This window comes from Hemicordylus capensis, chromosome 2 (assembly GCF_027244095.1).
Source record: "Hemicordylus capensis ecotype Gifberg chromosome 2, rHemCap1.1.pri, whole genome shotgun sequence".
NCBI classification, from domain to species: Eukaryota; Metazoa; Chordata; class Lepidosauria; order Squamata; family Cordylidae; genus Hemicordylus; species Hemicordylus capensis.
In genome coordinates this window covers 185,881,847-185,909,348 of record NC_069658.1, presented here as the reverse complement: position 1 = coordinate 185,909,348, position 27,502 = coordinate 185,881,847, and the positions used below count along the sequence as shown (strand labels likewise).

At 47.4% G+C, this 27,502-nt stretch overlaps 1 protein-coding gene across 8 annotated transcripts in view; it reads left to right on the top strand.

The window, feature by feature from the left end:
• The window catches only part of HUWE1 (HECT, UBA and WWE domain containing E3 ubiquitin protein ligase 1), a 170,422-nt gene that overhangs the window by 39,256 nt on the left and 103,664 nt on the right, over positions 1 to 27,502 (top strand). For 7 of the 8 annotated variants that reach the window (XM_053295035.1, XM_053295030.1, XM_053295029.1 and 4 more), the window contains exons 7-21: positions 10,494 to 10,556; positions 12,096 to 12,173; positions 13,105 to 13,152; positions 13,246 to 13,314; positions 14,046 to 14,145; positions 15,505 to 15,605; positions 15,783 to 15,933; positions 16,053 to 16,180; positions 17,375 to 17,515; positions 17,844 to 17,955; positions 21,330 to 21,476; positions 21,572 to 21,673; positions 24,517 to 24,597; positions 24,826 to 24,932; positions 25,599 to 25,776. In XM_053295035.1, coding sequence (XP_053151010.1) covers positions 10,494 to 10,556; positions 12,096 to 12,173; positions 13,105 to 13,152; positions 13,246 to 13,314; positions 14,046 to 14,145; positions 15,505 to 15,605; positions 15,783 to 15,933; positions 16,053 to 16,180; positions 17,375 to 17,515; positions 17,844 to 17,955; positions 21,330 to 21,476; positions 21,572 to 21,673; positions 24,517 to 24,597; positions 24,826 to 24,932; positions 25,599 to 25,776 — 1,606 coding nt within the window. The remainder of the gene's footprint in view (positions 1 to 10,493; positions 10,557 to 12,095; positions 12,174 to 13,104; positions 13,153 to 13,245; positions 13,315 to 14,045; positions 14,146 to 15,504; positions 15,606 to 15,782; positions 15,934 to 16,052; positions 16,181 to 17,374; positions 17,516 to 17,843; positions 17,956 to 21,329; positions 21,477 to 21,571; positions 21,674 to 24,516; positions 24,598 to 24,825; positions 24,933 to 25,598; positions 25,777 to 27,502) is intronic. The other variant, XM_053295034.1, reaches the window with a different exon arrangement.

The window sequence follows — 27,502 nt, the reverse complement described above, 5'->3', positions numbered from 1 at the left end:
CCCCTCAGGTGGATCTGTTTGCATCCCCGACAAACAACAAACCTCCCCATTTCTTCACTCGGTTCTACCACCGCCTCGCGGAGGGAATGGACGCCCTCAACTCCCCTACGGGGTCTCCTGTATGCATCCTCCCCCCCCCCCAGCCCTCATTCCAAGGGTATTGGCAAGAATCTGGGAAAGAGGAGCACAGGTCATACTAGTGGCACCGTTCTGGCCCAGGTGCCCTTGGTTCGCCGACCTGATACTTCTCTCGATAGTGCCCCCGATATCCCTCCCCCTACAGCCAGACCTTCTAACTCAAGGGCCGTTGCGCCATCCGGACCCAGCGTGGCTCCAGCTACACGCCTGGAGTTTGAGCGCGCACAATTAGCAAAAAGAGGCTACTCCAGGACAGTGCAGGACACAATCCTGGCAGCAAGGTGGCATAGCACAAACAGGATCTACCAAACTACCTGGGCCGCCTTCCTCAGATGGGCAAGGCGTAAGAAGGTGGATCCTTGTTCTGCCAAGGTTCCCCAGGTACTCACCTTCCTGCAGGCGGGGCTGGACCAGGGCCTTAGGCCCAATACACTGAGGTGACAGGCTTCAGCTCTAGCGTCAGTCCTTAAGTTAAGGAGGGCCGGGAACAACATGCTCCACCCTCACCTCTCTCGTTTCTTGCGAGGAGTGAACAACATAGCCCTCCCCACCAGTCCATTGCTTTCCTTCATGGAACCTCAATAAAGTCCTAAATGCCCTCATGCGGCCTCCCTTTGAGCCGCTCTCTTCAGTCCCACTGAAGTACCTTTCTTATAAGGTCCTATTTCTAATGGCCATCACCTCGGCCCACAGAGTGTCAGAATTGGGCGCTCTTTCAATAAGAAAAGAGCTTTGCGTTTTTCAGCCTGACGCAGTAATCTTAAAGACCGATCCTACCTTTGTCCCAAAGGTAAACTCTATGTTTCACCGGTCACAGGCAATAGTTTTACCCTCCTTTTCCCCGAAGCCCAAACACCTACAGGAATGCAGCTGGCATTCCTTAGATGTGCGCAGGGCCCTGCGCACATACATTCGGAGGACAAAAGACCTGAGACGGTCCGAGGCCCTCTTCGTTTCTTTCCACGCTACCTCCCTGCGCACTAAGGCTTCCAAGGTCTCTCTTGCACGCTGGCTTCGGGCATATATTGCGTCAGCCTACCAGGCCCTGTCCTTGCAAGTGCCCCGAGGCATCATGGCGCACTCCACCCGAAGCGCAGCCACATCAGCAGCCTTCTCAGCACAGGCTCCATTGGGGGAAATTTGCCGCGCAGCCACATGGTCCTCCATTTCCCCCTTCCTCAAACATTACAAAACTGATTCGCTTGTTGCGGGCAGGCAGCCTTTGGGCGCACGGTACTGCAACAGGTGGTACAGCACTGACCCACTCCGCCCCCCCCCCGATCTAATACTGCTCTGGAAGTTCCCTATGTAAGCCGTGACCACCTACTTCGAGGGAGAAAGAAACATTGGACTTACCGTGAAGGGTTCTTTCTCCTCTGAAGTAGGAGGTCACGTGGCCCTCCCGTGGATCAGGAACTACCTAGGGTCAGACCATGCCTTCTTTCTGACTACTTCTCCTAGACATGTCCTGCTGACTTTCTTCCGTCAGCACTAACTTTGTATAACTTCGTACTAATACCTCAGGTCTTCTAATCTAGATCGTGTCTAATTCCGGACTCCCCTTGCATGCTATCTGCTCTTCACAAACCATTATCAAACCTGAACAACAATAGGCTGATCATGAGAGGCAACGGTTGGAAATGGGGAGCACACCTGAGCATGCTGGGAAAGGGGACGGACCTACGACACCTGAAAGACCTGAGACTTCCTGTCTATTGGGAGCAAAGGAGTGGAAGTTAACCCTATGTAAGCCGTGACCTCCTACTTCAGAGGAGAAAGAACCCTTCACGGTAAGTCCAATGTTTCTTTCTCCTCAGAAGTATGGGTTGTATCTGTGGATCATGGGTTTGCTTATGATCTCCTGCTCCGAGACAGGGCCAATCAGAAATCTCTCCTCCCACAGGAGGGCGGGGCAATCCCCTCAGTCTCCAGTTCATAGACAGCTGCTACTCACTCCGAAAGAAAGACACATGAACAGGTTACAGACAACTCATGCAATAGGCATCCAGCTTGCACTGTGATCCCCATCCTGGGCCCGACAGATTGCCGTCCCGTACCTTATGGGTGAGCATGAAGGCAGACCAGAGGACAGGCTGGGGACGGATACAACCCATACTTCTGAGGAGAATGACCTTTCAAGTAAGCGCCAATGCTTCATTCTCCCTCAGAAGAGGGTTGTATCCGTGGATCATGGGACCTGCCAAAGCTCCTCCCTCACTGGGTGGGACCTCTGGTCTAGGCTCACAATGGCACCACCTGGTGTAAGACCTGCCTGCCGAAGGCAGCATCAGCCAAGGTCCAGTCATGGATCTTATAGTGCCTCACGAAAGTGGATATGGAGGCCCAAGTGGCAGCCCTGCAAATATCAACCAGGGGAGCCAGGGTGGAGAAGGCAGCGGTAGCGGCGGCATTCCTAGTGGAATGCGCTGTGATTCCTGCTGGTGTTGGTGTGCCTGATGCCTCGTATGCCATCTGAATGCAGGAGCAGATCCAGCGGGAAAGTGTGGCTGTGGATACCTTCTTGCCCAGGGAGCAGTCCCTGAATGAAACAAAAAGGGAGTCTGATCTTCTGAGAGGCTTGGTATGGTGAAGGCATACCCGTACTGCCCTGCGAACATCCAAGGAGTGCCACTCCTTCTCTCTGGGTGAGGACGTGTGTGGGCAAAAGGAAGGGAGCATTAGTTCCTGAGCCCTGTGGAACACGGAGTTCACCTTGGGCATATAGGATGGGTCCGTGCGTAGTAGGACGTAGTCAGGGAAGACAAGGCACAGTTCCTTAAGCGCGGAAAGCGCCCCCAAGTCTGAGACCCGCCTGGCCGAGGTGATGGTGACGAGGAACAAGACCTTATGGGACAAAATCCTCAGGGGAGCTGCCCTCAAGGGCTCGAAGGGTGGTTTTGTGAGGGCCCTGAGGACGAGGCTCAAGTCCCATGTTGGGAACCTGTGCACCGTGGGAGGCCTGACCTCTGTACGTATGGGTACGCAGACAGGGAGGGGGCCTCCCGGACCTGAAGGACGGAAGAGATGGCAAACACCTGCCTATGTAGGGCGAAGCCCTTCTTCCAGACCCTTCTGCAGGAACCCCAGGACCTGGGGTACCGATGTGGACAGTGGGGCAACTCCTTGTGTGGTGCACCACTTGGAGAAGGTCTTCCAGGTCAATTGGAAGACCCTGACAGTGGAAGGGCGGCGAGAAGCGAGTATGGTGTCCTGGACTTCCTGAGAGTACCTGCATTCGCTTAGGGTCCTCCACTCAATCTCCAGGTGGAGAGGCTGAGCCAGCCTGTTTGCGGTTTGCAAACGTGGCCCTGCCTGAGCAGATGGGGATGGATTCTGAGGGGCAGAGGCGGTTCCCTGGATAATGCCACTAGGTCCGAAAACCAAAGGCGGCGGGGCCAGTGCGGGGCCACCAGGATGACCTCCGCCTGAAGTAGGCGGATCCTTCGCACTGTTTGTGAGATTGTGGCTACTGGGGGGAAGGCGTAAAGGAGGCCCGTGGGCCAAGGATGGGTCAGAGCATCCACCTCCTCTGCCCTCAGGGACCTGTATCTTGATAGGAAACAGGGCAGCTTGGCATTTTCCGGAGAGGCGAATAGGTCTATCTCTGGGGTCCCAAACCTTAGAACAATTCTCTGGAAGGCGTGAGGGTCCAGGGACCACTCAGCCTGGTCTATCTGGGACCGGCTGGGTCCCGCTGATGTTGTCCGCCTCGAGGGACAGGATGTTTGCCTCTGCCCATCTCATAAGTTCGGTGGTCTCCTGCTTCAGGGTTTGGGACCTGGTCCCTCCCTGGCGGTTGATGTGCGCCTTTGCAGTGGCGCTGTCTGTTCGTACCAGCACGTGGCAGTTCTAGACTAGTGGGGAGAACTTCCTGAGGGAGTTCAGGATTGCCCGAAGCTCCAGCCAGTTTATGGAGTTGCTTCTAGTAGTTGGGGAGGCCCACCAGGACAGTGACCGCCGGACGGAGGCCGGCACGGTCACCCTCAGCCGAGACCTCTGCGCAATTAGGTCCTGGTAGGGTAGCAGGAACCACTGGAGGGCGCGAGTGTAACCGACTCCAAGGCACTATCCCTGTGGTGGAGATCATGAGACCCTGCAACTGGCTCAGGGAGAGCACGTCCGACCTCGGCTGGGCAATTAAGGACTGGCATCTGGGGATCAGCTTCGACCGACACTCGGGGGGGAGGCAAACCATTCCTCTGTGTGTGTTGATGAGGGCCCCCAAGGGGAGGATCTTGGTCTGGGGAGTGAGGGAGCTCTTTTGGAGGTTCACAACGAAGCTGTGTGCCTCCAAAGCCTACAGAGTGGAGCACACGTCCCTCTGTCCTTGGGATAGAGACAATTGGACCATCAGATAATCTAAATATGGATAAAGATGGACGCCCTTGGTCCTAAAGTGCACCACAAGTGCCACCATGATTTTGGTGAACACCCGGGGGGCAGTCGAGAGACCTAAGGGGAGAGCCTGGTACTGGAAGTGTTGGCAATAGGAGAACCGCAGGAATCATCTGTCCTGAGGGTGGATGGGGACGTGGAGGTATGCCTCCTTGAGGTCCACTGAGGCCAGGAAGTCTCCCTCCTGAAGGGCCATAAGGATGGAGCATAGGGTTTCCATGTGGAAGCTCCTCTTCCTCAGGTACTGTTGACATACTTCAGGTCTAGAATTGCCCTACATTCGCCGTTCTTTTTGGGGACCAGGAAGAGGATTGAGTAGACCCCTTGGTCTTGCTTCCCTGGCGGGACTGGCTCGATTGCCCTGATGCTGGACAGGTACTCTATGGCTTCCAGCATGAAGAGGTGCTTTGACCTTTTCTGGGACTTGGGGGAAGGGAGGTGGCAATCCGGGGGCTGGCTGGTGAACTCCAGGGAGTTCCCCAGGGACACGGTTTGTAGGACCCATGCGTCTGAGCAGGTTTGTGCCCAGGCCTGAGCAAAACTCTGCAACCTGCCCCCCACCTGGGATACCTGGAGCTGTGGATGGTAGTCATTGGGTGGGGTTGTGCTTGAAGGTGGGCTTGGCTGACTGCGTGTGCTGCTGGTTATGGCGAGGCTGGTGGTCCTGAAAGGAGAGCTGGGCTCTAGGCCCTGGGCCCAGAGAACCTGTCCTGTCTGCTCTGGCGCGAGCGAAAGGATGACCTGTAGTCTTTGGAATTAGAAAAGAAAGAGGTAAAGGTGAGGCGCTCTGGCTGCTGGGTCCCCAGAGGCATAGCCTTCTTCTTGTCTTTAGATTCGACCAAAATGGGGTTGAGGACCTCCCCGAACAACTTGTCCCCTTTGAAGGCCAAGTTGGCTAGGTTTGACCGGGACTTCTGGTCCACTTTAAAGTTCTTAAGCTGTAACTGGCGTCTGACCGTGATATCAGATACCAGGGCCCTGGTAGACAGTTATGCCACCTTGAGAGAAGAATCAGCTATGGACGCTGCCGCTTTGCCCAGTTTGTTGAGACCCTTTCTAAGGGCGGTCGATTCTGGAGGAACCAAGGGGAGAAGTTCCCTTACCCACAGGACTGCTGCTATCGCGAACATGGAGTTGGCTGTGGAAGCCCTAATGGATAAGGTGGTTGCCTCATGTGACCTGCGTAAAGCAGCATCACACTTCTTATTGTCTGTTTTTCAGTGTCTCGTCCCCATCCTTGGGGAGTACCGGTCCCATTACAAGTGCAGCCACTTCTGCATCTACCAGTGGCACCTGCAGCTTTTCCATGAGGGCCTTAGTGGATGTGCACAGGTGCCATACTGCTGAGGGGGGGGCCCTTGCTCTCAGTGGGCTTGTCCCACTCCTTTTGAAATATATCCAGAAAGAGCTGTGGGCATGGCATGGCCATCTCCTGCGTTTGCAGTGAGGGAAGTACTGCGGGGTCCCCTTCAGGCTTGTTAGCACTAGGTAGGGGTTGCTCTTCCAGCCTCAGCATCTTCCGCACCTTGTGCAGTAACGCAGGGAAGTCTGTCTGAGGGAAGAGGCGGTATTGGGGCTGCTGGGATAAAGGAGACTCCTCATCGTCCCCGGAAAGCTCCCCTTCTTCACGCTCTGAGTCAGATGCCTCAGAAACGTTGGACTGAGGCTGGATGGGCCGGGGGAGAAGCTCAGAGCCCATTGTTGTGTGAAGCGGGAGGCAGGGGGAGAGCCGGGGAAGCTCAGCGGTCGGTGTGGAGGCGATGGGGCGGCAAGGGGAGAGAACCGCAGGAGCCCTGTTGTGCTGCTGACATTTGCCCAGGTTGGGGGCAGAAGCAGCAGGGGCGCTGCGAGGGGTGCAGGCTGTAGCCAAAATGGCCACTGCCGCTGTGTTGGACGTGCTTGTTTCCTCCTCCAAAATGACTGCTGCCTCAGAGGGGGCGGGAAGGCCAGGAGCAACCAGGGGAAGTGGCGTCCAGGGGAGCTTCTTAAACTCCTCCGCCACCACCTGGCAGAGGAGAGCTGCAAAGGCGGAAGGAATCTCCTCATCGGCAGAGGTGGCCTCAATGCCCTGATTGGCGGCAGCGGAGGAAGGGATTGCTGACGAGCAGAAACGCTTGTCGGGGCGGCAGGGAGAAGCGCCCGCGTTCAAACCCCCCTGAGCAGACTCACCTTCCTGAAGAGCCGTTGCTGCTGCGGCCATGGCCTCACTCTCTGGCTCCATGCCTCCTTGAGAGGAGGTCTTGGAGCCTGCCTGCGACCCGGTCTCCTTTTTCTTGGAGCCCTTTTCTTTGCCACGCTTTGCTGCCTTGCCAGCCCAAGTCATGGGTGTGGGAGAGGTTGCCGCGACCCACTCAGCATGGCACACAGCGTGTGCCACAGAATCCTCGGAGAGGCAGGGAGAAATCTCCCTCTCCCTGCGCGGTGACTCCGCCACCATGTGCAGGCGCGCTGGGAGTCGCGGTAGGTAACAAGGCTGCCCGCTTGGTTTCCTTCCTTCCCGGTGCTTGAGTATCGAAGGGGTTAATTCCAAAGGAAGAACAGTGGAGCAACGTGGAGCGGACCCTGCCCGGAGCGAGACAGGGCAAGAACTGGAGACTGAGGGGATTGCCCTGCTCTCCTGTGGGAGGAGAAGTCTCTGATTGGCCCTGTCTCAGAGCAGGAGGTCATAAGCAATCCCATGATCCACGGATACAACCCTCTTCTGAGGGAGAATTGTTTTTCTTAGGAGGATGAGATTTCTTAGAATGCTTGTGCTTTTTCTCAGCCTTTTTTGGAGGCGCACTACTGGACTCAGAGAAGGAAGAATTAGAGGAAGAAGACTGTTTCCTCCTAAATGTGTCTTACTTTTTGGTTTTGGTTCAGACAATTTTCTGTAAAAACAGGGCAAGTGTATCCTGGAACAAAGATTGCCATGCAGGGGGCATCTGAGTTGGAAATTCTGCGGGCAGGAGTTGGCGAGGATGTGGCCCTGATGGGGAAGATACGCTAAACAGCCTGGCATGCACTGTTCCCTCTAACTGGGTTCCCCAGATGTTGTTCACTACAACTCCCAGCATCCTCAGTTGCAGTGGCCTTTGGCTGGGGATTGTGGCAGTTGAGCCAGTGTGGTGTAGTGGTTAGAGTGCTGGACTTGGACCGAGGAGACCTGAGTTCAACTCTCCATTCAGCCATGATACTAGCTGGGTGACTTTGGGGCAGTCACTTTTCTCTCAGCCTAACCTACTTCACAGGGTTGTTGTGAAAGATAAACTTAAGTATGTAGTACACCGCTCTGGGCTCCGTGGAGGAAGAGCGGGATATAAATGTAATAGTAATAATAATAATCAACAACATCTGGGAATCCCTGTTAGAGGGAACACTGCTGGCATGCTTGGATTTCACCGTTTGTGCTATAGAAGTGGAGGATGAGCTGTAGGGAGTGAGGTGCTGGATGGTTGTGTTGTTCCTCATTGGAAGCTGTTGCCTGAGTTTGAAGGCCCAGTGGAAGAGGAGGCACGGCCCTGTGAGCATGTAGGAAGGATAACCCACGCAGAGATGTCCTCAGCTTCCAGTAGCAGAGAATAAGCTTGAAAGATGGGAGACTGGAAAGAGAACTGAATTCATGATTTGATTTACCAGGTCCATGCATGATTTGTCAGACCTTGGTTTGCCTGTGAACAGTGTACTGTGTTGTCCTCTTGATTCCCACAGGAACTTTTAAACAATTTGTGATATGCTTAGAAATTGCAATTAGTAAGGTGGCCCTTTCTTTTTAGCAGATCATATTTATTCTCCAGGATAATGTAATGGAAGTAGAGAGAGTAGACAGAGAAACTTTTATCCCTCTCCCAACAATAGAACCAGGGGTCATCCCATGAAACTGAAGGCCGGGAAACTTTTTTTTTTTGCAAATTCAATTTTTATTGATTTTAACAATAACAATATTATCATTCATAAAAATCCACACAAAAAGGGAGGACTTCCCACTCACATTTCTTCGTGAATCAACAACTATAAAATTTACCCTTGCTATGATAATAAATCAAAACATAAGTTCAAACCCTTACAAACATAATTAATCTAACCAACCTGCGATTTATAGTAAATTTCAAACCCTGCTGTCAAGTCCATAGTAGGAAAGTAATTCTTTAGATACAACAAAAATGGTTTCCAATCTTCTTTAAAACATTCCAAGTTTTGATCTCTCAATAGTGCTGTAAGTTTTGCCATCTCCGCATATTCCAAAATTTTTATCAGCCAGTCTTCTTTTGAAGGCAGTTCACTAGACTGCCATTTCTGTGCATATATAATTCTAGCCGCCGTGGAGGCATACATAAAAATGTTAAATTGGTTGTAGAAATTGCACCTTGTGTTATTCCCAGCAGGAAGGATTCTGGCTTCTTAGGAAATGTCATTTTAAATATTTTCTTTAATTCATTATATATCTAATAGGCTTTAGCCTTCCCACCGGGAAACTTAGGACCAAAAAAGGAAGTACTCTTTCACACAACACATAATTAATCTATGGAAATACCTGCCATGGGATGTGATTATAGCCACTATTTTGGATGACTTTAAAAGAGGTTTAGACAAATTCATGGAGGACAGGTCTATCAATGGCTACTAGTCTGGTGGCTAGAGGCCACCTCCAGCCTTGGAGGCACGATGCCTCTAAATACCAGTTGTAGGCATGCCCTCACCTCTTGCCTGTGGGCTTCTCAGGGTCATCTGATGGGCCACTCTGTGAAACAGGATGCTGGACTGGATGGGCCTGATCCAACAGGGCTGTTCTTATGTTCTTAATGGCTTATATAGTGTTGTCTAGGTCTTAGTATGACTGTGACAGTGACTGTGTGCTTTCCTCATGGGCGCAACCAGTGATTCAGCTGGCCAGTTCAAGTAGCCCTGAAGATGGGCGAGCACTAGTGCTCTAGAATAATTATCAGTCTGTGCCTGTGTTAACCAAGCTCTCAGGCTTCTGCTTCACCCCAAGCACCGGATAAAAACTTGTGGCCAGCTCTGAATCAGTGATGTTCTGCTGGCCTCTGAAACCAGAACCAAGTGGTGTTTGGATTGGCCTCTGAAGAGTAGGGAAGGGCTTTATGTAGTTTTGCTGTACAGGCAAATCTCATTATCCATAGGTTCAACACTCATGGTTTCGTGTATCCACAGTCAAGGAATAGGCCTCTGGCCTCAGCATACGTGGGAGAGGGGACCCTGTGGAACCTGCATATCCATGGGTTGGAGGTGGTGGCAGTGGTACATCTTTAAAACTGATGCTGTGCAGCGGTGTTGGTGGCTTAGGTGGCTGCAGCTGTGGGGTTGGCAGCAGAGGTGGCAGCAGTTGGGACTCCTTCTCCCTCCCTTCCTCCCAAATGACCGTGTGGGGTGGTCTGCACTCTATTTCGGGCCTCTCTGAGCACATGTGAAAACAGGTTTTCCTGTATAGTCTGGTAGCTTTTGCTTTCAGTAGCCTTTACAGAAGATTTTATTGTGATTGGCCATATCTAACAGGGAAGCTACAAGAACTTCACGATCAGTCTATTCAAGGTGCAGAGCTTAGTTTTTCCTCTTCTGGAATTATGTTTTGTCTTCAGCCACTCACCGGATCTGTATCAGGGCAAATAGCAATGGAGCGGAGTTTCTCTAACACTTTTTCCTTTGCACTCCTGAGAACAACGGTGACTTCTGTACTGCTTGAAATGCTGATAATATTCCCAGAGGCCAGCTCGTACTGGTTGCCATCCCCACCACCACCACCCTCGAATGTGCCAAGAAATTAACTTGCATCACACTGCAGGGTCATTTTCTGGTGTATTCTCTTGCGGGGTGGGGGAGTGACCCGCATGAGCCAGAATCTAGGAACATTATAGTGCTTCAAATGTTAGAATCTGCTTCAAGGTTTAGTTCCTTGCAAGCTCCCAGAACAGGAAAGTAAAACATTTTTGAGGGATTCATTTATTCTCCTCTTTCTTCTACAGAGTTGGGGTGGCAAGGAGAATGGCTTTGGACTGGCAGAATGTTGTAGAGATCTGCACATGCTGGTAAGTGTTCTGTTTTTGAATTTTCCCTCTCTCTTTCTACCATTCTGCAGTTGGTAGCTTGACTCATTGCCTAGAACTAGCTCCTGGTTGCTTTCTAGTTTTCAGGGACACTCAGATTGTTTTGTATAGTGCCACTCATGTGGTTGGTACTGGAGAGTAGAGTTGGCAAACAGTTGATGATCTGCTCTTGTGGGAAGCAAAATCTTGTCTTCTGATGGGCAAGGATTCATCAAAACACAGGGTTGAACAATATATTAAAATTCAAAAGCCACTGTATACTATCTAGAATGAGCTTTGTGAAGGTTATCCCTTAAATAACATTTTAGAGCAAGGAACCGTGACACCAAGGTTCAGATCTTGAAACTGTCCACCTTCTTTGCTAGTTTATATATCTATCTTTTTAAAGGTGAGCAATAAGTTATTATTAAGTAGCTACTTGGGAACATTTAGGGAGGAAACATTTCATGTTAGTGCATGGGGAGGGTTGGGGTGCCTCTTTCGTAGTCGTTCTGCATAATTTTTGCCTGTTTCCATGGTGCACCCTTGGACTGTTAGGGATTCCAGTTTGTGGTTATTCTCTAAGAGTTACCATGTACCATGTTGTCATCAGAACAGTCTGTAGCTTTGAAACTTTTCTGTGCTTGCTTTGCTGATGGGGAGATCAGTGCTCTGTTGAACTGACCATACTCTCTGGAATGCATCATAATGGGCAGTATCATATATAGGGTGCTTCTAGATAGTGCTTTGTGGTTTATCAGAGTGCCAGTAGCCTCCCCACCCCTCAAGTGTTGCTGCCCTGGCAGGTTCAGCGCAGATGATGCAGTTGTCATCGCACCAAAATGGTGACAGTTGTTCAAAACCTTTGGAGCAGGAAGTGCCTCTTTTGAGATGGCTCTGCTTTGACACTATATAATCAGTACTGAGAGCATTGTTGGGAGGTGCCCAACTAGTTTTTGCACCAGCTCTAGACTTCTGTGGGTTGTGAGGCTCACAAGGTCTGATGGCATTGTATTTTGAAATCCTACCTCTGACCTGGTGTTGGGGGAGCAAGTATCCTCCCTCTTATCTACCTCAGCCCTCACAATAAGCTTATGTGACCTGAGAGATGCGAGATGCAAGGCTGAGTGGTCTTATATGCAATGCTAGTCATACTCTGTGAGACTGCTGGAGGCGCAGGTATGAACCATTGCTCCAGTTTTCTTGCATCTTCTTGGATACTGCTGTTGTGTTCTGGGTACTGGCAGTGATTCCTCTGCATCACCATGTCTTCATACCTAATCCTAACTTCTTACATCTTAACTCTCTTCCTCCTCCCACATGCGCAAAAAATAAAATTTAAATTTAAAAAGATGTAAGGAGAGATGGGGTTGCTGGTGGTACGTAATCTGCTGCAAGTGGGTTATATCAGTAACGGGGCCCATTGTCCTCTGTTAAACTAGTGCACCCTCCCGCCCTGTCCAGGAAAAGAGTGGTTTGAATTTGGAGGGAGTGTTTATGCCATCTGGTTTGTTCTGATTCCGTACTGTGATCTGTACACAGAAATACCCTCCCAGTGCAACTACACTACACTTTGAATTCTATGCAGAGCCAGGGGCCGAGGTCAAAGTGGACAAAAGGGTGAGTCTCCTACAGACTTGTTCTTGTAGGGTTCTGTGGGAAGTGGGTGGGAGCAAGATTTGGCACCAAATAAAAACCCCAAACCTACATTGGATTGAAAAATGGGATGGCATGTTGCTCTCTATTCCGTCTCTAAGATCAGTGGGGAGTTTTGTCCCTCAGTTCTCTGGCTGTTTCCAGTCAGTGAATACTAAGATGGAGGAAGTTACTTTAGGTATGAGGAGGTGCTGGCAGCCAGTCTTCCTATTCCCAGATGCTTTCAGGAACTTGATGAACTTTGGAGGTTGTCACAGTTCCCCCAGTGTACTGCCTCTGCTCTAGCTGCTGTGCCCTGCAATTGAATGTTTCTTTTTTGAAGTTGGTGGTGATGGTAGGGATTCAGTGCTGTTGAAGCCCCACTGTTTGCCCTCTATCTTGGAGAGAGTTTGCTACCCTGTGTCTTAAGAACCTCTCTGGGATAGGCCTCTTCTCAGGTGTGAACCCTTTGATCTCTGCTCTCCCTTCCCATACTGCACACTAGGGTGCTATGAGCACGCTTCCTTAGTATCTCCAGTTCTTTCAGGACTTGGGTGAAAGCTGAGTAGTTGGCACACTTTGATAGCATCCCCAATCAGACAGGAACACTTGAGTGCAGGGTACAAATTCTCTCAACATTTCCAAGGTAACTTCTCTCTGTCTGTGAAGAGACTCATCCTCCATTTTGCTTCTCTAAAAATGTTTGTTTCTTCTAGGTGCGGTTTTATGGGGCAGTAGTTCCTTCTCAAATAGGGGTTGCCAGCATAGTAATCCATGCTGTGATTATATATTATAATAATACCCCACAAAGGCTAGTTGTGACTGTTAGCAGTTCTATGCCACAATTGCTTCTATGCCTTGATTTCTAAACAAGAAATTGGAAATGATCTCTGAAACGCCTTTGCTTTTCTTTCAGACTACCAGCAACACACTACATTATATCCACATAGAACAACTTGACAAGGTAAACTGTGGCCACTCTCAATTCACTGACAGTTTTTTCTTACAGCCTCACCATCTTATTGGTTTCTAAGCAACTTCTGTTCCTCTAATTCAGATTTCAGAAAGCCCCTCTGAAATTATGGAATCCCTCACCAAAATGTACAGCATCCCAAAGGATAAACAGGTATGTTGAAAGAAAAAGCTGTACTCTCGGTGCCCTGCTGAATAGGAGGCCGATTCTTCTTCTTCTTCTTTTTTTAAAGAACAAGTTGTGTTGCTTGGGAGATTGAGCTAAGAATCCTGATTCCTTTTTAGCAATGTAAATAATATTTCTGCTTGTGGGGAGGTTTTGTGAATTGGAATTCCTGGATTCAGTGATGCTTCCATGCTGCTTCTCTTGAGGTGATTTCCATATTGTGTGCATGCCCCAAATGCGGTAAGTGTCTTACATGGCCTTAATATAGGGAAATTGGTACCCATTGGAAGCAATGGGATTACATCAACTGGCAGCAGATATTATCCTGAGATGCATCAAATTGAGCTCTTCAGAGCTACATCTATATGTGCAGTAGAGGTGGTAACCTAGACTGTATCACTTGGGCATGCAGGGAGAGGCTTTCAACTTAAATGTTGAAGGACCCTGCAAATAGGAAAACTAGCACAGCAGATAGATTCTAGGCTCACCCTGCTGCTGCGTGTGTGTTCTGTTTGCAGGTTTTTTAAACTTGGGGAAACATTCAAAAGTGCCCAAGTGAAAAGTGCCACTTCAGTGCCCCTGCTGAAGTGATGCAACGCCTCTCTACCTCTTCATTTTACTGTACATCCAGTTAAAGTGACAAAAGTAGGAGGGATATCTCATCACAGTTGAGTCTCTGGAGCTTCACTGTAATGCTTTTAATTATTTTTCTCTTGTAGATGCTGCTGTTTACACACATTCGCCTGGCCCATGGCTTTTCCAATCATAAAAAGCGATTACAAGCTGTTCAGGCCAGACTGCATGCCATTTCTATATTAGGTGAGGATGGCAGTGGTGAGTGGGTTCTTGCCTTTGGCTTGGTTTGGACTAAGTGGAGGAAAGCAGTTTATACAAGTAAAGCAGTCCTTGTCTTAATTCATGCATTTTTGAGAACCCATCTTGAATAAGCCAGTTATTTCTTGACTGCTTTCTGACTAATTAATGGTCATCAAAGTGGCTTGCAATAATTCTGTAGTGAGCAGTAAGTGTTTCCCTAGCAAGGGAATAGCAGAGCATGGATGCCCTTACTGAGAAGGGTTTTCATACTAGCAGCCCTAAACCCATTCTCTTTAAATGGTCCAGTCTTGTGAGTACTCGAAAGGTCAAGTTGAGCAGCTTGAATTGCGCTTAGAAATGAATTGGTAAGTAGTTGAAATCCCATAATGCTGAGGAGGCAGTTGCTGTGGTCAGTCTTGACAGTAATTGAGTTCCTACAATATCTGGTCTAGCTGAAGTTTCTGAGCAATCTTCAAGAGCAGCCCTTTATCCTGAATGAGCAGTGGGTTACCACCCCCACCCCCCGGGCAAGTAGCTAATCTGATTTTTTAACAGAGATGGTGACTGCTAGATCAGTCCTACCCCTTGGTCCCAAAATCAATAGAACTATCTATTTGATGTGTAGACCACTTAATAAAACTTATTTAGGTCTTATGCACCATCACCTTTCTTACTTGGATTGAGGTTGTTTAGCCTTAATTTCAGTGTATTGTCATCTCTAGACACCTGTTCAGGGACTCACTGTTTCATCTGTAGGGGGAAAATTAGCTCAAGGTGTTAACACCACATCTTACAACTCTTGATAACCTCTCCCATTAGTTTCGTTTAGATGAAACCATAGGAAACTAGGTCAATACAGCTTTAAGCGGCTTGAGAGAACAAGGGGATTTAAACATGGTTTTAGTGTTTCAGAGATTGTGCCTACCTCACCTGCTCCTTGCGTTTTTTTGGAAGACCAGCCAGCAAATTTTATGGTCCTTTTTAATGTTTAAAATATGGACTATTAGCGAAAGTTGGGCAGGACACTGGGTTGAAGGACACTTATTTGATTTAGTTGCTATATTCCTTCATGTTGATTTGGAGGGATATGGATGTGTGTCTATGAGAATGAAAATCTGGGGAGTAGAATACAGCCCACAATAACAGATATAGGTACCAGAAAGAGTTGAATGATAGCATCAAGGCTGCTTGCTTCCTCTGGTCAGGTGCACCTGGTAAATAGCTCAGAAAGTAGAAACTTGTGCTTCTGTCCCAAGTCACCGCATGACCTGGTCCAGTATCACTTGAAATAATTTTATAGGCTTGTATTTTTCTCCTACACCTCAGCTGCTGCAATTTTAACATAGCTTTCCTTTTCCACAGTGTATTCAAATGCTTTGCAGGAATCCGCCAACAGCATACTATACAACGGGTTGATAGAGGAGCTAGTGGATGTACTGCAAATAACGGACAAACAGTTAATGGTAGGTCACTTGTAAGGCCTGTTTTCCCAGGTCACATTTGGGAAAGAAAACTAGCTGAATGCTGCTCACCTTGGTTTCCTCTCAAAGTTGGGCTGGATCATCTATAAGGGCTGTCAAATACAGCACAAGATCCTCATTGTAGCCTGTATGCCTAATCTTCCACTTTCTTCTGGATAGGATATCAAAGCTGCCTCACTGAGGACGCTAACGTCCATTGTGCACTTGGAGCGGACTCCAAAACTCAGCAGTATTATTGACTGCACTGGAACTGCCTCCTACCATGGCTTTTTGCCTGTCCTGGTCAGGAACTGTATACAGGCCATGATTGGTAAGTATCTGTGGATCTTGAGTGCAGAAGGGGTGATTTAACACGGTTGAGTTGTACTTTGGTTCCTTGTTGTTGCCAGTGAGATCTGATTCTACTTCCTGTTCCTGCTCTCCCTCCAGATCCTTCCATGGAGCCATATCCTCACCAATTTGCCACGGCACTCTTCTCCTTCCTGTATCACCTGGCAAGCTATGATGCAGGAGGAGAAGCTCTAGTCTCCTGTGGCATGATGGAAGCCTTATTGAAGGTAATGCTGTGTGTTCAGGGAGCATGAGTAAGATTGGCTGTTCTAATAAAACCGGATAACTGTTTGCCAGGCTGGTGTCTAAAATAAAGGTGCACAGTGCTTTCACAACTCTTGCAGAAAGTAATGAGCTGGAACATTGTGTGTACAAGAGTGCTGTGTGTCTTCTCCCCCCACCCCTTTTATAATAGAAGTTTGCCAGTTTGGTTCAGTGGCAATAAAAGTGGATTACTAGCCATAGGAAATACTTTGTGCAGTATATAACTCCATTCTCAGTTGCTGTAGTCAAGGACATCTCGACTCTCTATCACTGGGGCAAAGAAGTTAACTAAAGCCAAAAACAAATCTTTATACCACTTTTCAACAAAAGGTTCCAAAGTAGTTTACATAGAGAAATACTAAAAATAAGATGGATCCCTGTCCCCAAAGGGCTCACAATCTAAAAAGAAACATAAGATAGACACCAGCAACAGTCACAGTAGGTACTGTGCTGTGGTTGGATAGGGCCAGTTACTCCCCCCCTGCTAAATATAGAGAATCACCATGTTAAAAAGGTGCCTCTGCCCAGTTAGCAGGGAAAAAATTGTATCATACAGGTTTTGGAGCCCAACCCTTGCCTACATTTGTGCACCTGACTTGCCTTAACTAAAGTGCGTTTTGACAAACAAAGCTCGACTGAAATAAATGTGAACAACTTGAATAGTATCTAACTCAGTCTTTTTTCATTTCTTGAGTTTAGAAAAACATTCCAGATAAGACAGCAGTTGACCTTTGAGACATTAAATAAAATATTTGAGTATCAAGCAGGCTACTTTGTATAAAACCCGCCTAACTTGTGCTGTTGCAATTTGTCTTTTAGCTACAAACTATGATCCTGAATTTAGTCTGAGTTTATACTGGCCTGACATGCCCTTGAAGGGTGCAAATATGTATGGTTAGACTAGTGAAATGTTCTTTAAAATCATTGACACTATCAAATTGAATCACTTAGTTTAGTTTCATAACTAGCCTGACAACTAAGTTATTTAAATGAGATTTCTTTAGGGCTAGATAATTCTTAGGGGAGCTGTGTCTTCCTTGGAAACACTGGATGCTTACCAGTGTCAGTTGGGGATTCCGGGTATCTTGACTAATGGGCTGATCACTTTAGTGGTTCTGTACTCACAAATTTTCCATGTGTTTATACCTTTCCCCTAGGTCATCAAGTTCTTGGGGGATGAGCAGGATCAGATCACTTTTGTGACAAGAGCAGTCCGCGTAGTGGACTTAATCACAAACCTAGACATGGCAGCTTTCCAGTCTCACAGCGGCCTCTCTATCTTCATCTACAGACTGGAGGTAAATTCCTACCGTTTGGTGTTCTCGACCCTTTGATGCAAGTACTTGATCATGTGTCAGCTGTGGAGAAGGCTGGTTACCTTCTCCTTTGGAGAAAACTAGTAATCTTCTTCCTGACCCACCTAATGAAATGCTTAGTTATCTCCAGCAAATGTGTTTTCTGCATATTGCATTCTTATGTAGACAACTGGCTGTTATGAGTGGCTTATGCAGAATTGACGATACCTGATTGCTTTGACTGTATATTTTACTACAGAGTGTAAACTATCTCTGCTCTGTTTTAAAGTTCTGCATTCACATATTGGCTTCCCTTTAACTTGCTTTTCAGCATGAGGCAGACCTGTGCCGAAGGGAATGTCCCTTTGTAATAAAGCCAAAGATCCAGAGACCTGCTGCTGCCACAACCCAAGAGGGTGAAGAGATGGAGACAGACATAGAAGGTAGTGGTTTTTGGAATAAAGGAGGCAGATGCATTCTCTGCTGCCTGGAGCTGAGGACATCTCTGATTGGGTTATCCCTTCCATGTGCTCCCAGGCAGGACTACTTGAAAAGTGTTAGAAGTCTTAAGAGCCCAGGCCGGATAACCTGGCCCGGTTCTTTTAGTCTTGCTGCGCTCCTAGGCAGACTTCTATTACTAGCTTTCTTGTTAGCTCCCTTTTTGAATATATCTACTATCTATATCTACTATACACCATAGCTAGGTGGTGGAAGGCATGTATAACTCTAGCTTACGAGTCACAAAACCTCAGGGTGCCCACTAAAGTGTTTGCCCACTCCACGAGGGCGACGGCCACATCAGTGGCCTTTCATGCAAATGCCCCCATCCAAGACATTTGCAGAGCAGCCACCTGGCGGGTGCCTTCTATGTTTACTAAGTACTATAAACTAAATATCTTTGCATTTGTCCAGGCAGCATTTGGGCGTACGGTCCTCCAGCAGGTCCTCCCTGCACAGTAATCGCTGGTACCCTCCCTGTTTGGACTTTGGGTTGTGGTATTCCCCACACGTGAGACGCCCTTGGACCCCTGCAGTAAAGAACGGGGCATTGGTTATTCACCATGAAGGCTCCTTCTTCTCTTACCCGCCCTTTCTCTTACCAGCGCCTACTGTCCAGGGACCGGGGTATGTTCTGTGTATGTACGTACATATGTACGTACACACACATACATACATACATACAGAGAGAGCGAGCGAGAGAGCGCTTAGTTGTTTTTTCATTTGTTTTTGACTTGTTACTATGCCTAGTCTCTACCAGGTTTCCTGCTTCATCAATGTACCTTTTGCCTCTTGTACTAAAAGAACTCAGGAGGGTTTGCAGTGCTATCATCGGAAGAGGCCAGACGACTACCATTAGTACAATTTCTAGGCCTAATGCTGGCAACTTTGGACTCGGTACCATGGGCCAGGTATCATCTGAGGGTTCTTTAATGGTTTCTGCTCCCATTTCAGAGTCCCATTGCACGGAAGGTCAACATTATAGTGTCAGTGCCTCCTCATGTGCTGCAATCTTCCAGAGAATCACAGAAGGATTTGGGATGCCACAAAGCAACTTATTTGCATCGGCACTCAACTCCCAAGGGTTTTCACCCGATTCCTGTGCTTATTTCGGGATTCACTAAAGGGAAGGTACAGAACCATTCCCACTTTAAAAGGTTCCTTAGGGGAGCTATTGTCTTGTCACCCATGGTAGTCCATCGTTTTCTGTCTTGGGACTTACATACAGTTCTCAGGGCACTGCAGGCCTCTCCATTTGAGCCCATACGTTCCATCCCTCTGAGAGTCCTTTCATTAAAAACAGCTTTTCTGATAGCGGTGACTTCTGTGCTCAAAATATCAGAGCTGCACGCTTTGTCGGCTCACAAGAATCTCTGCATAGTCTCAGCTGACTCAGTGCAACTGATATCAGACCTGTTTTTTCGGCTCAGGGTGACATAACCATTCACAGGATATTATTTTACCTTCTTTTTGTCCTTGTCCTGTGCACGCAAAGGAAAGGGCATGGCACATATTGGACGTTTGGAGATGTCTTAAGATGTATTTAAAACACATGGAGGGGTTCAGGCGTACAGAAGCTCTGCTTGTTAGTTTTCTACTGGCATCCATGGGAAACCAAGTGTCAGTTCCAACTGTTGCCAGGTGGATACGTGCTTGTACTTTGTTAGTGTGCAAATCTTTGCATCTACGCTCCCCTGAATACATACTGGTGCATTCCATGAGGGCAGCAGCCACATCTGCTGCTCTTTTCTTGTACAGGAGATCTGTAGAGTTGCCACATGGAAGGTGCCCTCGACCTTCACAAGGCATTATAAGATTGATTCGTATGCTTTTCCCCAAGCAGCATTCGGTTGCAGGGTGCTGCAGCAGGTCCCCCCCCCCCCCCCCGAGTAGGCAAGGACGCTCCCTCTTAGAGAGTGTTATGGCCAGAGCTGTGATATGTCCCACTCAGAGATGTCCTCGGCTCCAGGCAGCAGAGAAAGGAGCATTGGTTCACTTACCGTGAAGTTGTTGTCTTGCTGCTGGAGCCAAGGTTATCTCGGTCCTCCCAGGTGGCTTCCTGGCCTACTCCGTAGGAAACCTAATCATACTGGAAATTACATATCTCTACACCAGGCCTGTGTTTGTTGGTGGCTGTTTTTCTGTATTATCCTGTTTTTTCATACCTTATTCTATGACTATTATATATTTCACTACTAGTTGTTATGTACGTTCAGTGCTAATTGCACATTCAGCCTAAAAGAACTGGATGGAATTATCCACTCCCGCCTCTTAAGTAGGGATGTGCATGAACATGTTTGGAGGCCCTTTTAAGGGCTTCCGAACCAGTTAGAACAACTGGCTGTTTGGCCGATTTGAAGGCGGGGGTGGGGCCTGACTTTAAGGTCAGAGGAGGGTGCGCTTATCCCTTTCTCCACTTCCCCCCTGCCGGTGCTCCATTTGCAAAGGCTCTGTCGGGCTGGCAGCAAGCCTCCCTGCTGCCCCGTTTCCTCTTTGGCTGGAAGTACTCGGCATGCGTGCTGGGCACGTCGCACTCGTTTGCATGCCCCACCCCCAGGTACTTCCGGCTAAAGAGGAAACGGGGCAGAAGGGGAGGTATGCTGCCGCCCCAACGGAGCCTTTGCTAACAGAGCGCAGGCAGAGGGAGGGGTAAGTGCACTCTCCCCTGCCCTTAAAGTCAGACCCACCACCCCACCTTTGAACTTCCCCCGCCCGGTTCTGTGCACATCCCTACTTTTAAGGCTTGTAACACTTTTCAATTAGTCCTGCCCTGGGAGCATGTGGGAAGGATAAACCACTCAGAGATGTCCTCGGCTCCAGTAGCAAGAAGCAGCCTTCATGGTAAGTGAACCAATGCTCCTTTTTAAAGTAAAGTAAGTAGCATTGTGAAGTGAAAAGTAACTAACTGTGCCCGCTCCGCAGATGGAACAGCTGGCAGGTTTGGTTTGCTTTGCTGGTTGTTGGGCTTTCAACAACTGGTTGAAAGCTGGTTGAAGCTGGTTGTTGGGCTTTCAATCCACCACTGAAGTAGTAGTAGTAGTAGTATTAGTAGTAGTAGTAGTAGTAGTAGTAGTAGTAGTAGTATTAGTAGTATTACGACTCAGTGACAGAGTGGTTTGCTGAGCAATAATGAGATTATATGTCTGCTGCGTGTTTGCATGTAGGGAGGCACAACTTCTAGATGCAAGTTCAACAGATTGAGCTGGGGTGGAACCTGGGTTGTCTCCTTACAACTTCCTTGGTACTCTCTTACCAATTAGCCTTGACTGAGAAGAGCACTATTTTTCTTAAACTGAACATCCCTCTTCCATACCTTTAGTTTCTGATGTAGCCATGGAGAGCAGCCCTGGGCCTTCCACCTCTGTAGAGCATCGGCAAGAAGCTGTGGTTGAAGCAAGAGCACCAAGTGCTATCACTCCCAGCAGTAGCAGCAGCAGCACAAATACAGTAGTCTCGCCGCGAAGTGGTATGTGGTGACTTGTTTGAAAGAGCTCTTGTTGTGATACTGGCCAAAGGATTTGCTGTTGACTGACTTGGTGTCTGATCCCTTGCCCACTTCAGGAGTCCAGTGTATTCCACAGCGAGCAGCACTTCTCAAGTCAATGTTGAACTTCCTGAAAAAGGCCATCCAGGACCCAGCTTTCTCAGACGGCATACGCCATGGTGAGGCTGCCTTGGGGGCATCTGGAGAACAGTCTGTTAAGCAAATGATTCTTTAACTGGTGTTCCTTTTGATCTTGTTGCTTCATCTACAAAAGTACAATGTGCTTGTCTTAGTAGTGTAGTTTTCAATGCTGATGGCTGTATAATTAAAGACAAGTCGCCTCTTTATTTTTGGATGTCCCCATACTCCTTTACAATAGTATGGTTCTGCTTTGGCAACATTGTATAGAACATATCATTCTATGTGAATATTTATTATTCTGTTCTGCTTTTCATTAACTTTGGTGGGCCACATTTGTTGACATCACTGGAAGATGTAAAGAGACTGTAAAATGCTGCACTAGGCATTGTTTATGGGAATTGCCCCTGTTCTGGGGGATGAACTTCTCAACGTTGTTTGGTAGCTTGGTCTTGCAGGTGCTTGTGGAGGCCTGTAAGGAATATTTGGTTCTGAAGACTTTTATGTCAGTTACCGTGTGTGCTATTCTGTTTCTTTATTTTATTCACTTGTATATGTTGGTGTGGTATAGGCAAATGTGCTTTAGAAAAGTGGAGTATAAGGACTATATGTGTGCCATGATTGTACAGGAGCACAGAAAACCTGCAGAATATGGCATTGACCATAAAACTCAGCTTGCTTAGAACCTTGGTTTCATTTTTCAGACAGGAAGCTTTCTAGCTCCTTACGGTTGGAAAGATATTCTTGAGGCTTTGGGTAATGCTTTCTGAAGTCTTGGAAGCCAAAGGATTTGTGGAATAAAATTTCCATACTAGTATATTATAACCCTATAACGATAAGAGCAGAGCATGAAAGCCCTAACCACATGAAATATTATTATAATGTTTCATGTGGTTAGGGCTTTGATGCTCTGCAAAGCTGCTTACACTTCCCTGCGATCAGCAGAATCAGAATGTATACATAATAGAGCAAAATGGCAAGATTATGCAAAGATGCCTAATCCTACAAATTAGACTTGCATAACATATTCAGGTTGTGGAATCGAGCTTTTCTTAGTACAGAATTTCAGTTTTTTCTATAATGTACATGATTTGAGTGCAATTGTTACAGTGTCTGACACCGAGGTGTCCAGCAGTTCCTCTTATGTGATGACCCTGGATCAGTTTCAGTTCGTGACTCGTGAGGATGTGGACAGGTTGCTTGGAATGGTGTGGCCTATCACCTGCCCTCTTGATCCTTGCCCGGCATGGCTTGTACTATCTGGCACGGAGGCTCTGGTAGAGGGCCTGGTAGCGATCATAAATGTTTCTCTGAGGGGAGGGCAGGATGCCTCCTTAAGGAGGCAATTATTAGACTGCTTCTGAATAAGCCTGCCTCGGATCCCTCAGAGTTCCCTTGGATCCCTGGAGACAGGCCTGTCTCGAACCTTCTGTGGTTGGGCAAGGTGATTGAGAAGGTGGTAGTCTCCCAGCTCCAGGTGGTTTGAGAGGAAACTGATTATCTAGACCCATTTCAGACTAGCTTTTGGGCGGGCTATGGGATGGAGACTGCCTTGGTTGGCCTGATGGATGATCTCCAATTGGGAATTGACAGAGGGAGTGTGACTCTGTTGGTCCTTTTGGATCTCTTGGCGGCTTTTGATACTATTGACCATAGTATCCTTCTGGAACGTCTGAGGGGATTGGGGGTGGGAAGCACTACTTTGCAGTGGTTCCGCTCCTACCTCACGGGCAGGTTCCAGATGGTGTCCCTTGGAGACTGTTGTTCTTCAAAATCTGAACTTTGGTATGGTGTCCCTCAGGGCTCCATATTGTCTCCGATGTTGTTTAACATCTACATGAAACCGCTGAGAGAGATAATCAGGGGATTTGGCACAGGGTGTTATCAATATGCTGATGACACCCAAATCTATTTCTCCATGTCAACATAATCAGGAGAAGGCATAACCTTCTTAAATACCTGCCTGGTGGCAGTAATGGGCTGGATGAGGGATAACAAACTGAGGCTGAATCCAGATAAGATGGAGGTACTTATTGTGCAGGGTCGAAACCCGGGAGATGATTTTTATCTGCTGGTTCTGGATGCAGTCCCGCTCCGCCAGAAGGAACAGATACACAGTCTGGGGGTGCTTCTGGATCCGAACCTCTCCCTGGTGTCCCAGGTTGAGGTTGTGGCCAGAGGTGCTTTTTATCAGCTTCGGCTGGTACTCCAGCTGCATCTGTTTCTTGAGATGAACAACCTCAAAACAGTGGTACATCTGCTGGTAACCTCTAGGCTGGGTTACTGCAATGTGCTCTATTTGGGGCTGCCTTTATATGTAGTCTGGAAACTGCAGTTGGTTTAGAACGTGGCAGCCAGGTTGGTCTCTGAGTCATCTAGGAGAGACCATATCACTCCTGTGTTGAAGGAATTGCACTGGCTGCTATGTTTCTGGGCAAAATACAAGGTGCTGGTCATCATTACTTATAAAGCCCTAAACAGCTTAGGCCCTGAGTATTTAAGGAAACATCTTCGCCATGAGTCCGCCAACTCATCTAGCAGCTACTCGGGAATGGGCCTTCTCCATTGCAGCCCCTGGACTTTGGAATACACTCCCTGTTGAAATAAGAGCCTCCCCATCTCTGGCAACTTTTTAAAAGGCACTGGAGACACACTTATTCACCCAGGCTTTTAATTAGATTTATAGTTTTAAATAATTTTAATACTGGGTTTTAAATGTGTTTAATCTTTTAAATGATTTTAATTGTTAATTGATTTAATGTTTTAAAGGATTTTAATTGAAAATCACCCAGAGATGCAAGTTTTGGGCAGTATAGAAATAAAGTTGTTTAAATTTTTACTAACAAGTTTTTGCTAACGCTTTTTTTCTTTCTCAACCTCGCAGTGATGGATGGCTCTTTGCCTACCTCTCTGAAACACATCATCAGCAATGCAGAATATTATGGGCCATCACTCTTCTTGCTTGGTAGGTGTGTGTGTGTTTGTGTTTGTGTGTAGTAGGGAGTGCATTTCACACACATTTTCTGTGGGCCACATCGCTCTTGACTCAGCCCCTTGGGTCGCCTAGATAGGTTTACTCAATCCTTGTGCACCCTAGCATAATGTTATAGACTGGACATACATCTCAGCTTGGTACCAAACCTCCCAGCCTAGGTAGGCCTGACTGGCCTCATCTTGTGCTTTTTCCACACAGCCACTGAGGTGGTAACCGTCTTCGTGTTCCAAGAGCCTTCGCTGCTGTCATCCCTACAAGACAATGGCCTCACGGATGTCATGTTGCACGCGCTCCTTATTAAAGATGTGAGTGTCGATTATATCTGGCTCCTGTAAAGTGCTGATTTTCTCTGTATTGGGGATTGGGAAGTTGAAATTAATTTCTCATTCGCCATCTTACCCTTGAGCAATTGCCAATATCTACCACTGCAGAACTAGCTGATTTGTATTTTAATAGACTTGTGTATTCTGAGTGGTGTGCTGCCTCCCACAGTATATTGACTCTTGTGATACTCATATCACTTTCAAGCTTACTTTGTCATGTCTTCAATATACTTTCCTTGGTTATAAAGGGTAAGAGAAGAAGAGGGGAGGAAGTAGAGTAGAAGTAGATCCCTTCCTCTTCTTGTTTTGCTCAGTCTCTTCGCACCACCCTTATTTTCCACTGTCCACCTTTGCGTCATGTTTCTTTCTCTCCTCCCAATCCTAGTAAGCTTTTCTTCCACCCACCCTGTTTCAAAATAAGGATGGTTTCCTCTTTCCCATCACTCCTATAATGTGTTTTCTTGCTGTATTTTGTAAGATTCAGCGACAACCAACTATTTGAATTAGTTGTAGTCTAACCATTTGGGCACCAGCATGTCTAGTTTTGTATATTATTTACAGCGCTTGAATACATTGTCTAATGTTACATGGCTGTCTAGCAGCTAAGTCGGTGACTCGCTTGGCATTCTGATATGTGTTTCCTGGCAGGTCCCTGCCACACGAGAAGTTCTGGGCTCTCTCCCCAATGTCTTCAGCGCCCTATGCCTGAATGCTCGGGGTCTCCAATCCTTTGTCCAGTGTCAGCCTTTTGAACGCCTCTTTAAAGTGTTACTCTCGCCAGACTACCTCCCTGCAATGAGGAGACGTCGGAGCTCAGATCCACTTGGTGAGTCTCGGGTGGGGAGAGAACATGTCAGGAGCGTTTGGATTATAGGATGCCTTTCTGAAGAATAGCTTTTTTCTTTTCCTTTAAAAAAAAGGGGGGGGTTTGATATGGATTCAGTTATTATCTCTGTTTAGTATTAATGTCACCTTGGTGTGTTTTCATGTACAGATTCTGTTCCCAGAGGTGAAATTTGTACAAAAGTGGAATTAACAGTCTGGGGTGAGAATTTAGAAGTGCTTGGCTTATATATCTGAATTAAAAGTTGTGCTCAGGGAACACTTCTGTGCATGCGTGGAGGGGAGGGGCAGTTTTTGGTGTCCTTCCCTCACCCACCCACACACCTCTGCAACTGCTTGTGCCTTCCAAAAATGTCTGTAAGGGATTTTCAGGAGGCACAAGTGGCTGCAGAGGGAAGGCAAACTGATGAAACCATTCCTTCATTCCTCGGTGTGCATATGGAAGCATTCCCCATGCACAACTCTTGGTTAGAATGTAGGCCCTTGACTACTTATGCGATTCACACATTGTTGGAGAAGATGGTGCTCTAGTTACCATTGCTAATGGGAAACTTACTGGAAAAAGCTTCTTGCTAAAAAGTTAGGGTCCTGTGTCACTAATGACTTAATGCGACTCCTAATGTTGCGCAGCTTAAGTTGTTGTAATGCTGAGTGTGAATGGTGTGCAGGTTTTTGTTTTCTGGCAAGCTAGAATTTCCTGTGGGTAATTTCAGCCCTAAAACCACAGCCAGAAATGTTGTTGGCAGCAAACAAAATGAGACAGCTGTGAATCTGAAAGGATTCGTTTCCACGGTGAAAACAAGAATCTCATGGCACCTAAGAAACTGCCACGTTGGTGGCATTAACATTTATTGGGGAGGGCCTGCTTTGCTCTGCCTGAAGGGGTCTGTGAACTGCTAGGTTTATGTGTGAGGGGATGGGGCAGAGACTTCTATCAGGGTGGTTGAAATGTTTTCCAAAATGCCAGAGAACTGAAACTACCATGATTTTGTAAGTTATTCATTTGTCAAATGCATAAATCTATAGCCAGTCAGCTTGATTGTATCACTTGAAAAAGCATAAATGTCAAGAAAAAAAGATAGCTTTAATGCCTCTTGTGACCTTCAGAGTGGTGAGAAAGAGAAAAACATATTGGCCTGCTCGATCCTGTTGATGAACATTGTCTTCTGCTGCGTCAAAAGATGTCTCAGTGTGGGTTATGCTTCTTCATGGGGCCCAGAGGCAGGACTACGCAAATTAAGTTAAAGCCTTAAGAGTCAGTAGAGCATAGCTCTACCCAGTTCTGTTAGTCCTGCATTCGGCTCCAGGCAGTTCTCTTTGTTTTTCTCTGATTGTTTCCTTGTTTCTCCCTCACCTAATTCCATTTATTCTTTTTGACTGTCTGCTTTGTTTCTTTGTTCAAAGATGTTCTAAAACTCTACCTTATCAAAAAAGAAACGAAAGAAAGAAAAAGAAAAAGGGAAGAGTAGCTTTAGTTGTATTTTTTGGTTTTGCTCCCCTTTTCCGCTACCTCACTCCACACTACTTTTTATCTTTTCTTTCTCTTTGCTCATGGATCAAGCTAAATGCAAAGTTTATGTTAGGGTCCCGAAGGAAAAGCACCAGCAAGGCCTTCCAAAGGCCATTCAGGCAGCCAGTAAGCTGCCCAGGAGGCTGCATTACTGCAACTGCCTTAGAGAGCCCCCAGAGCTTCAGAGTGTGGAAGCCCC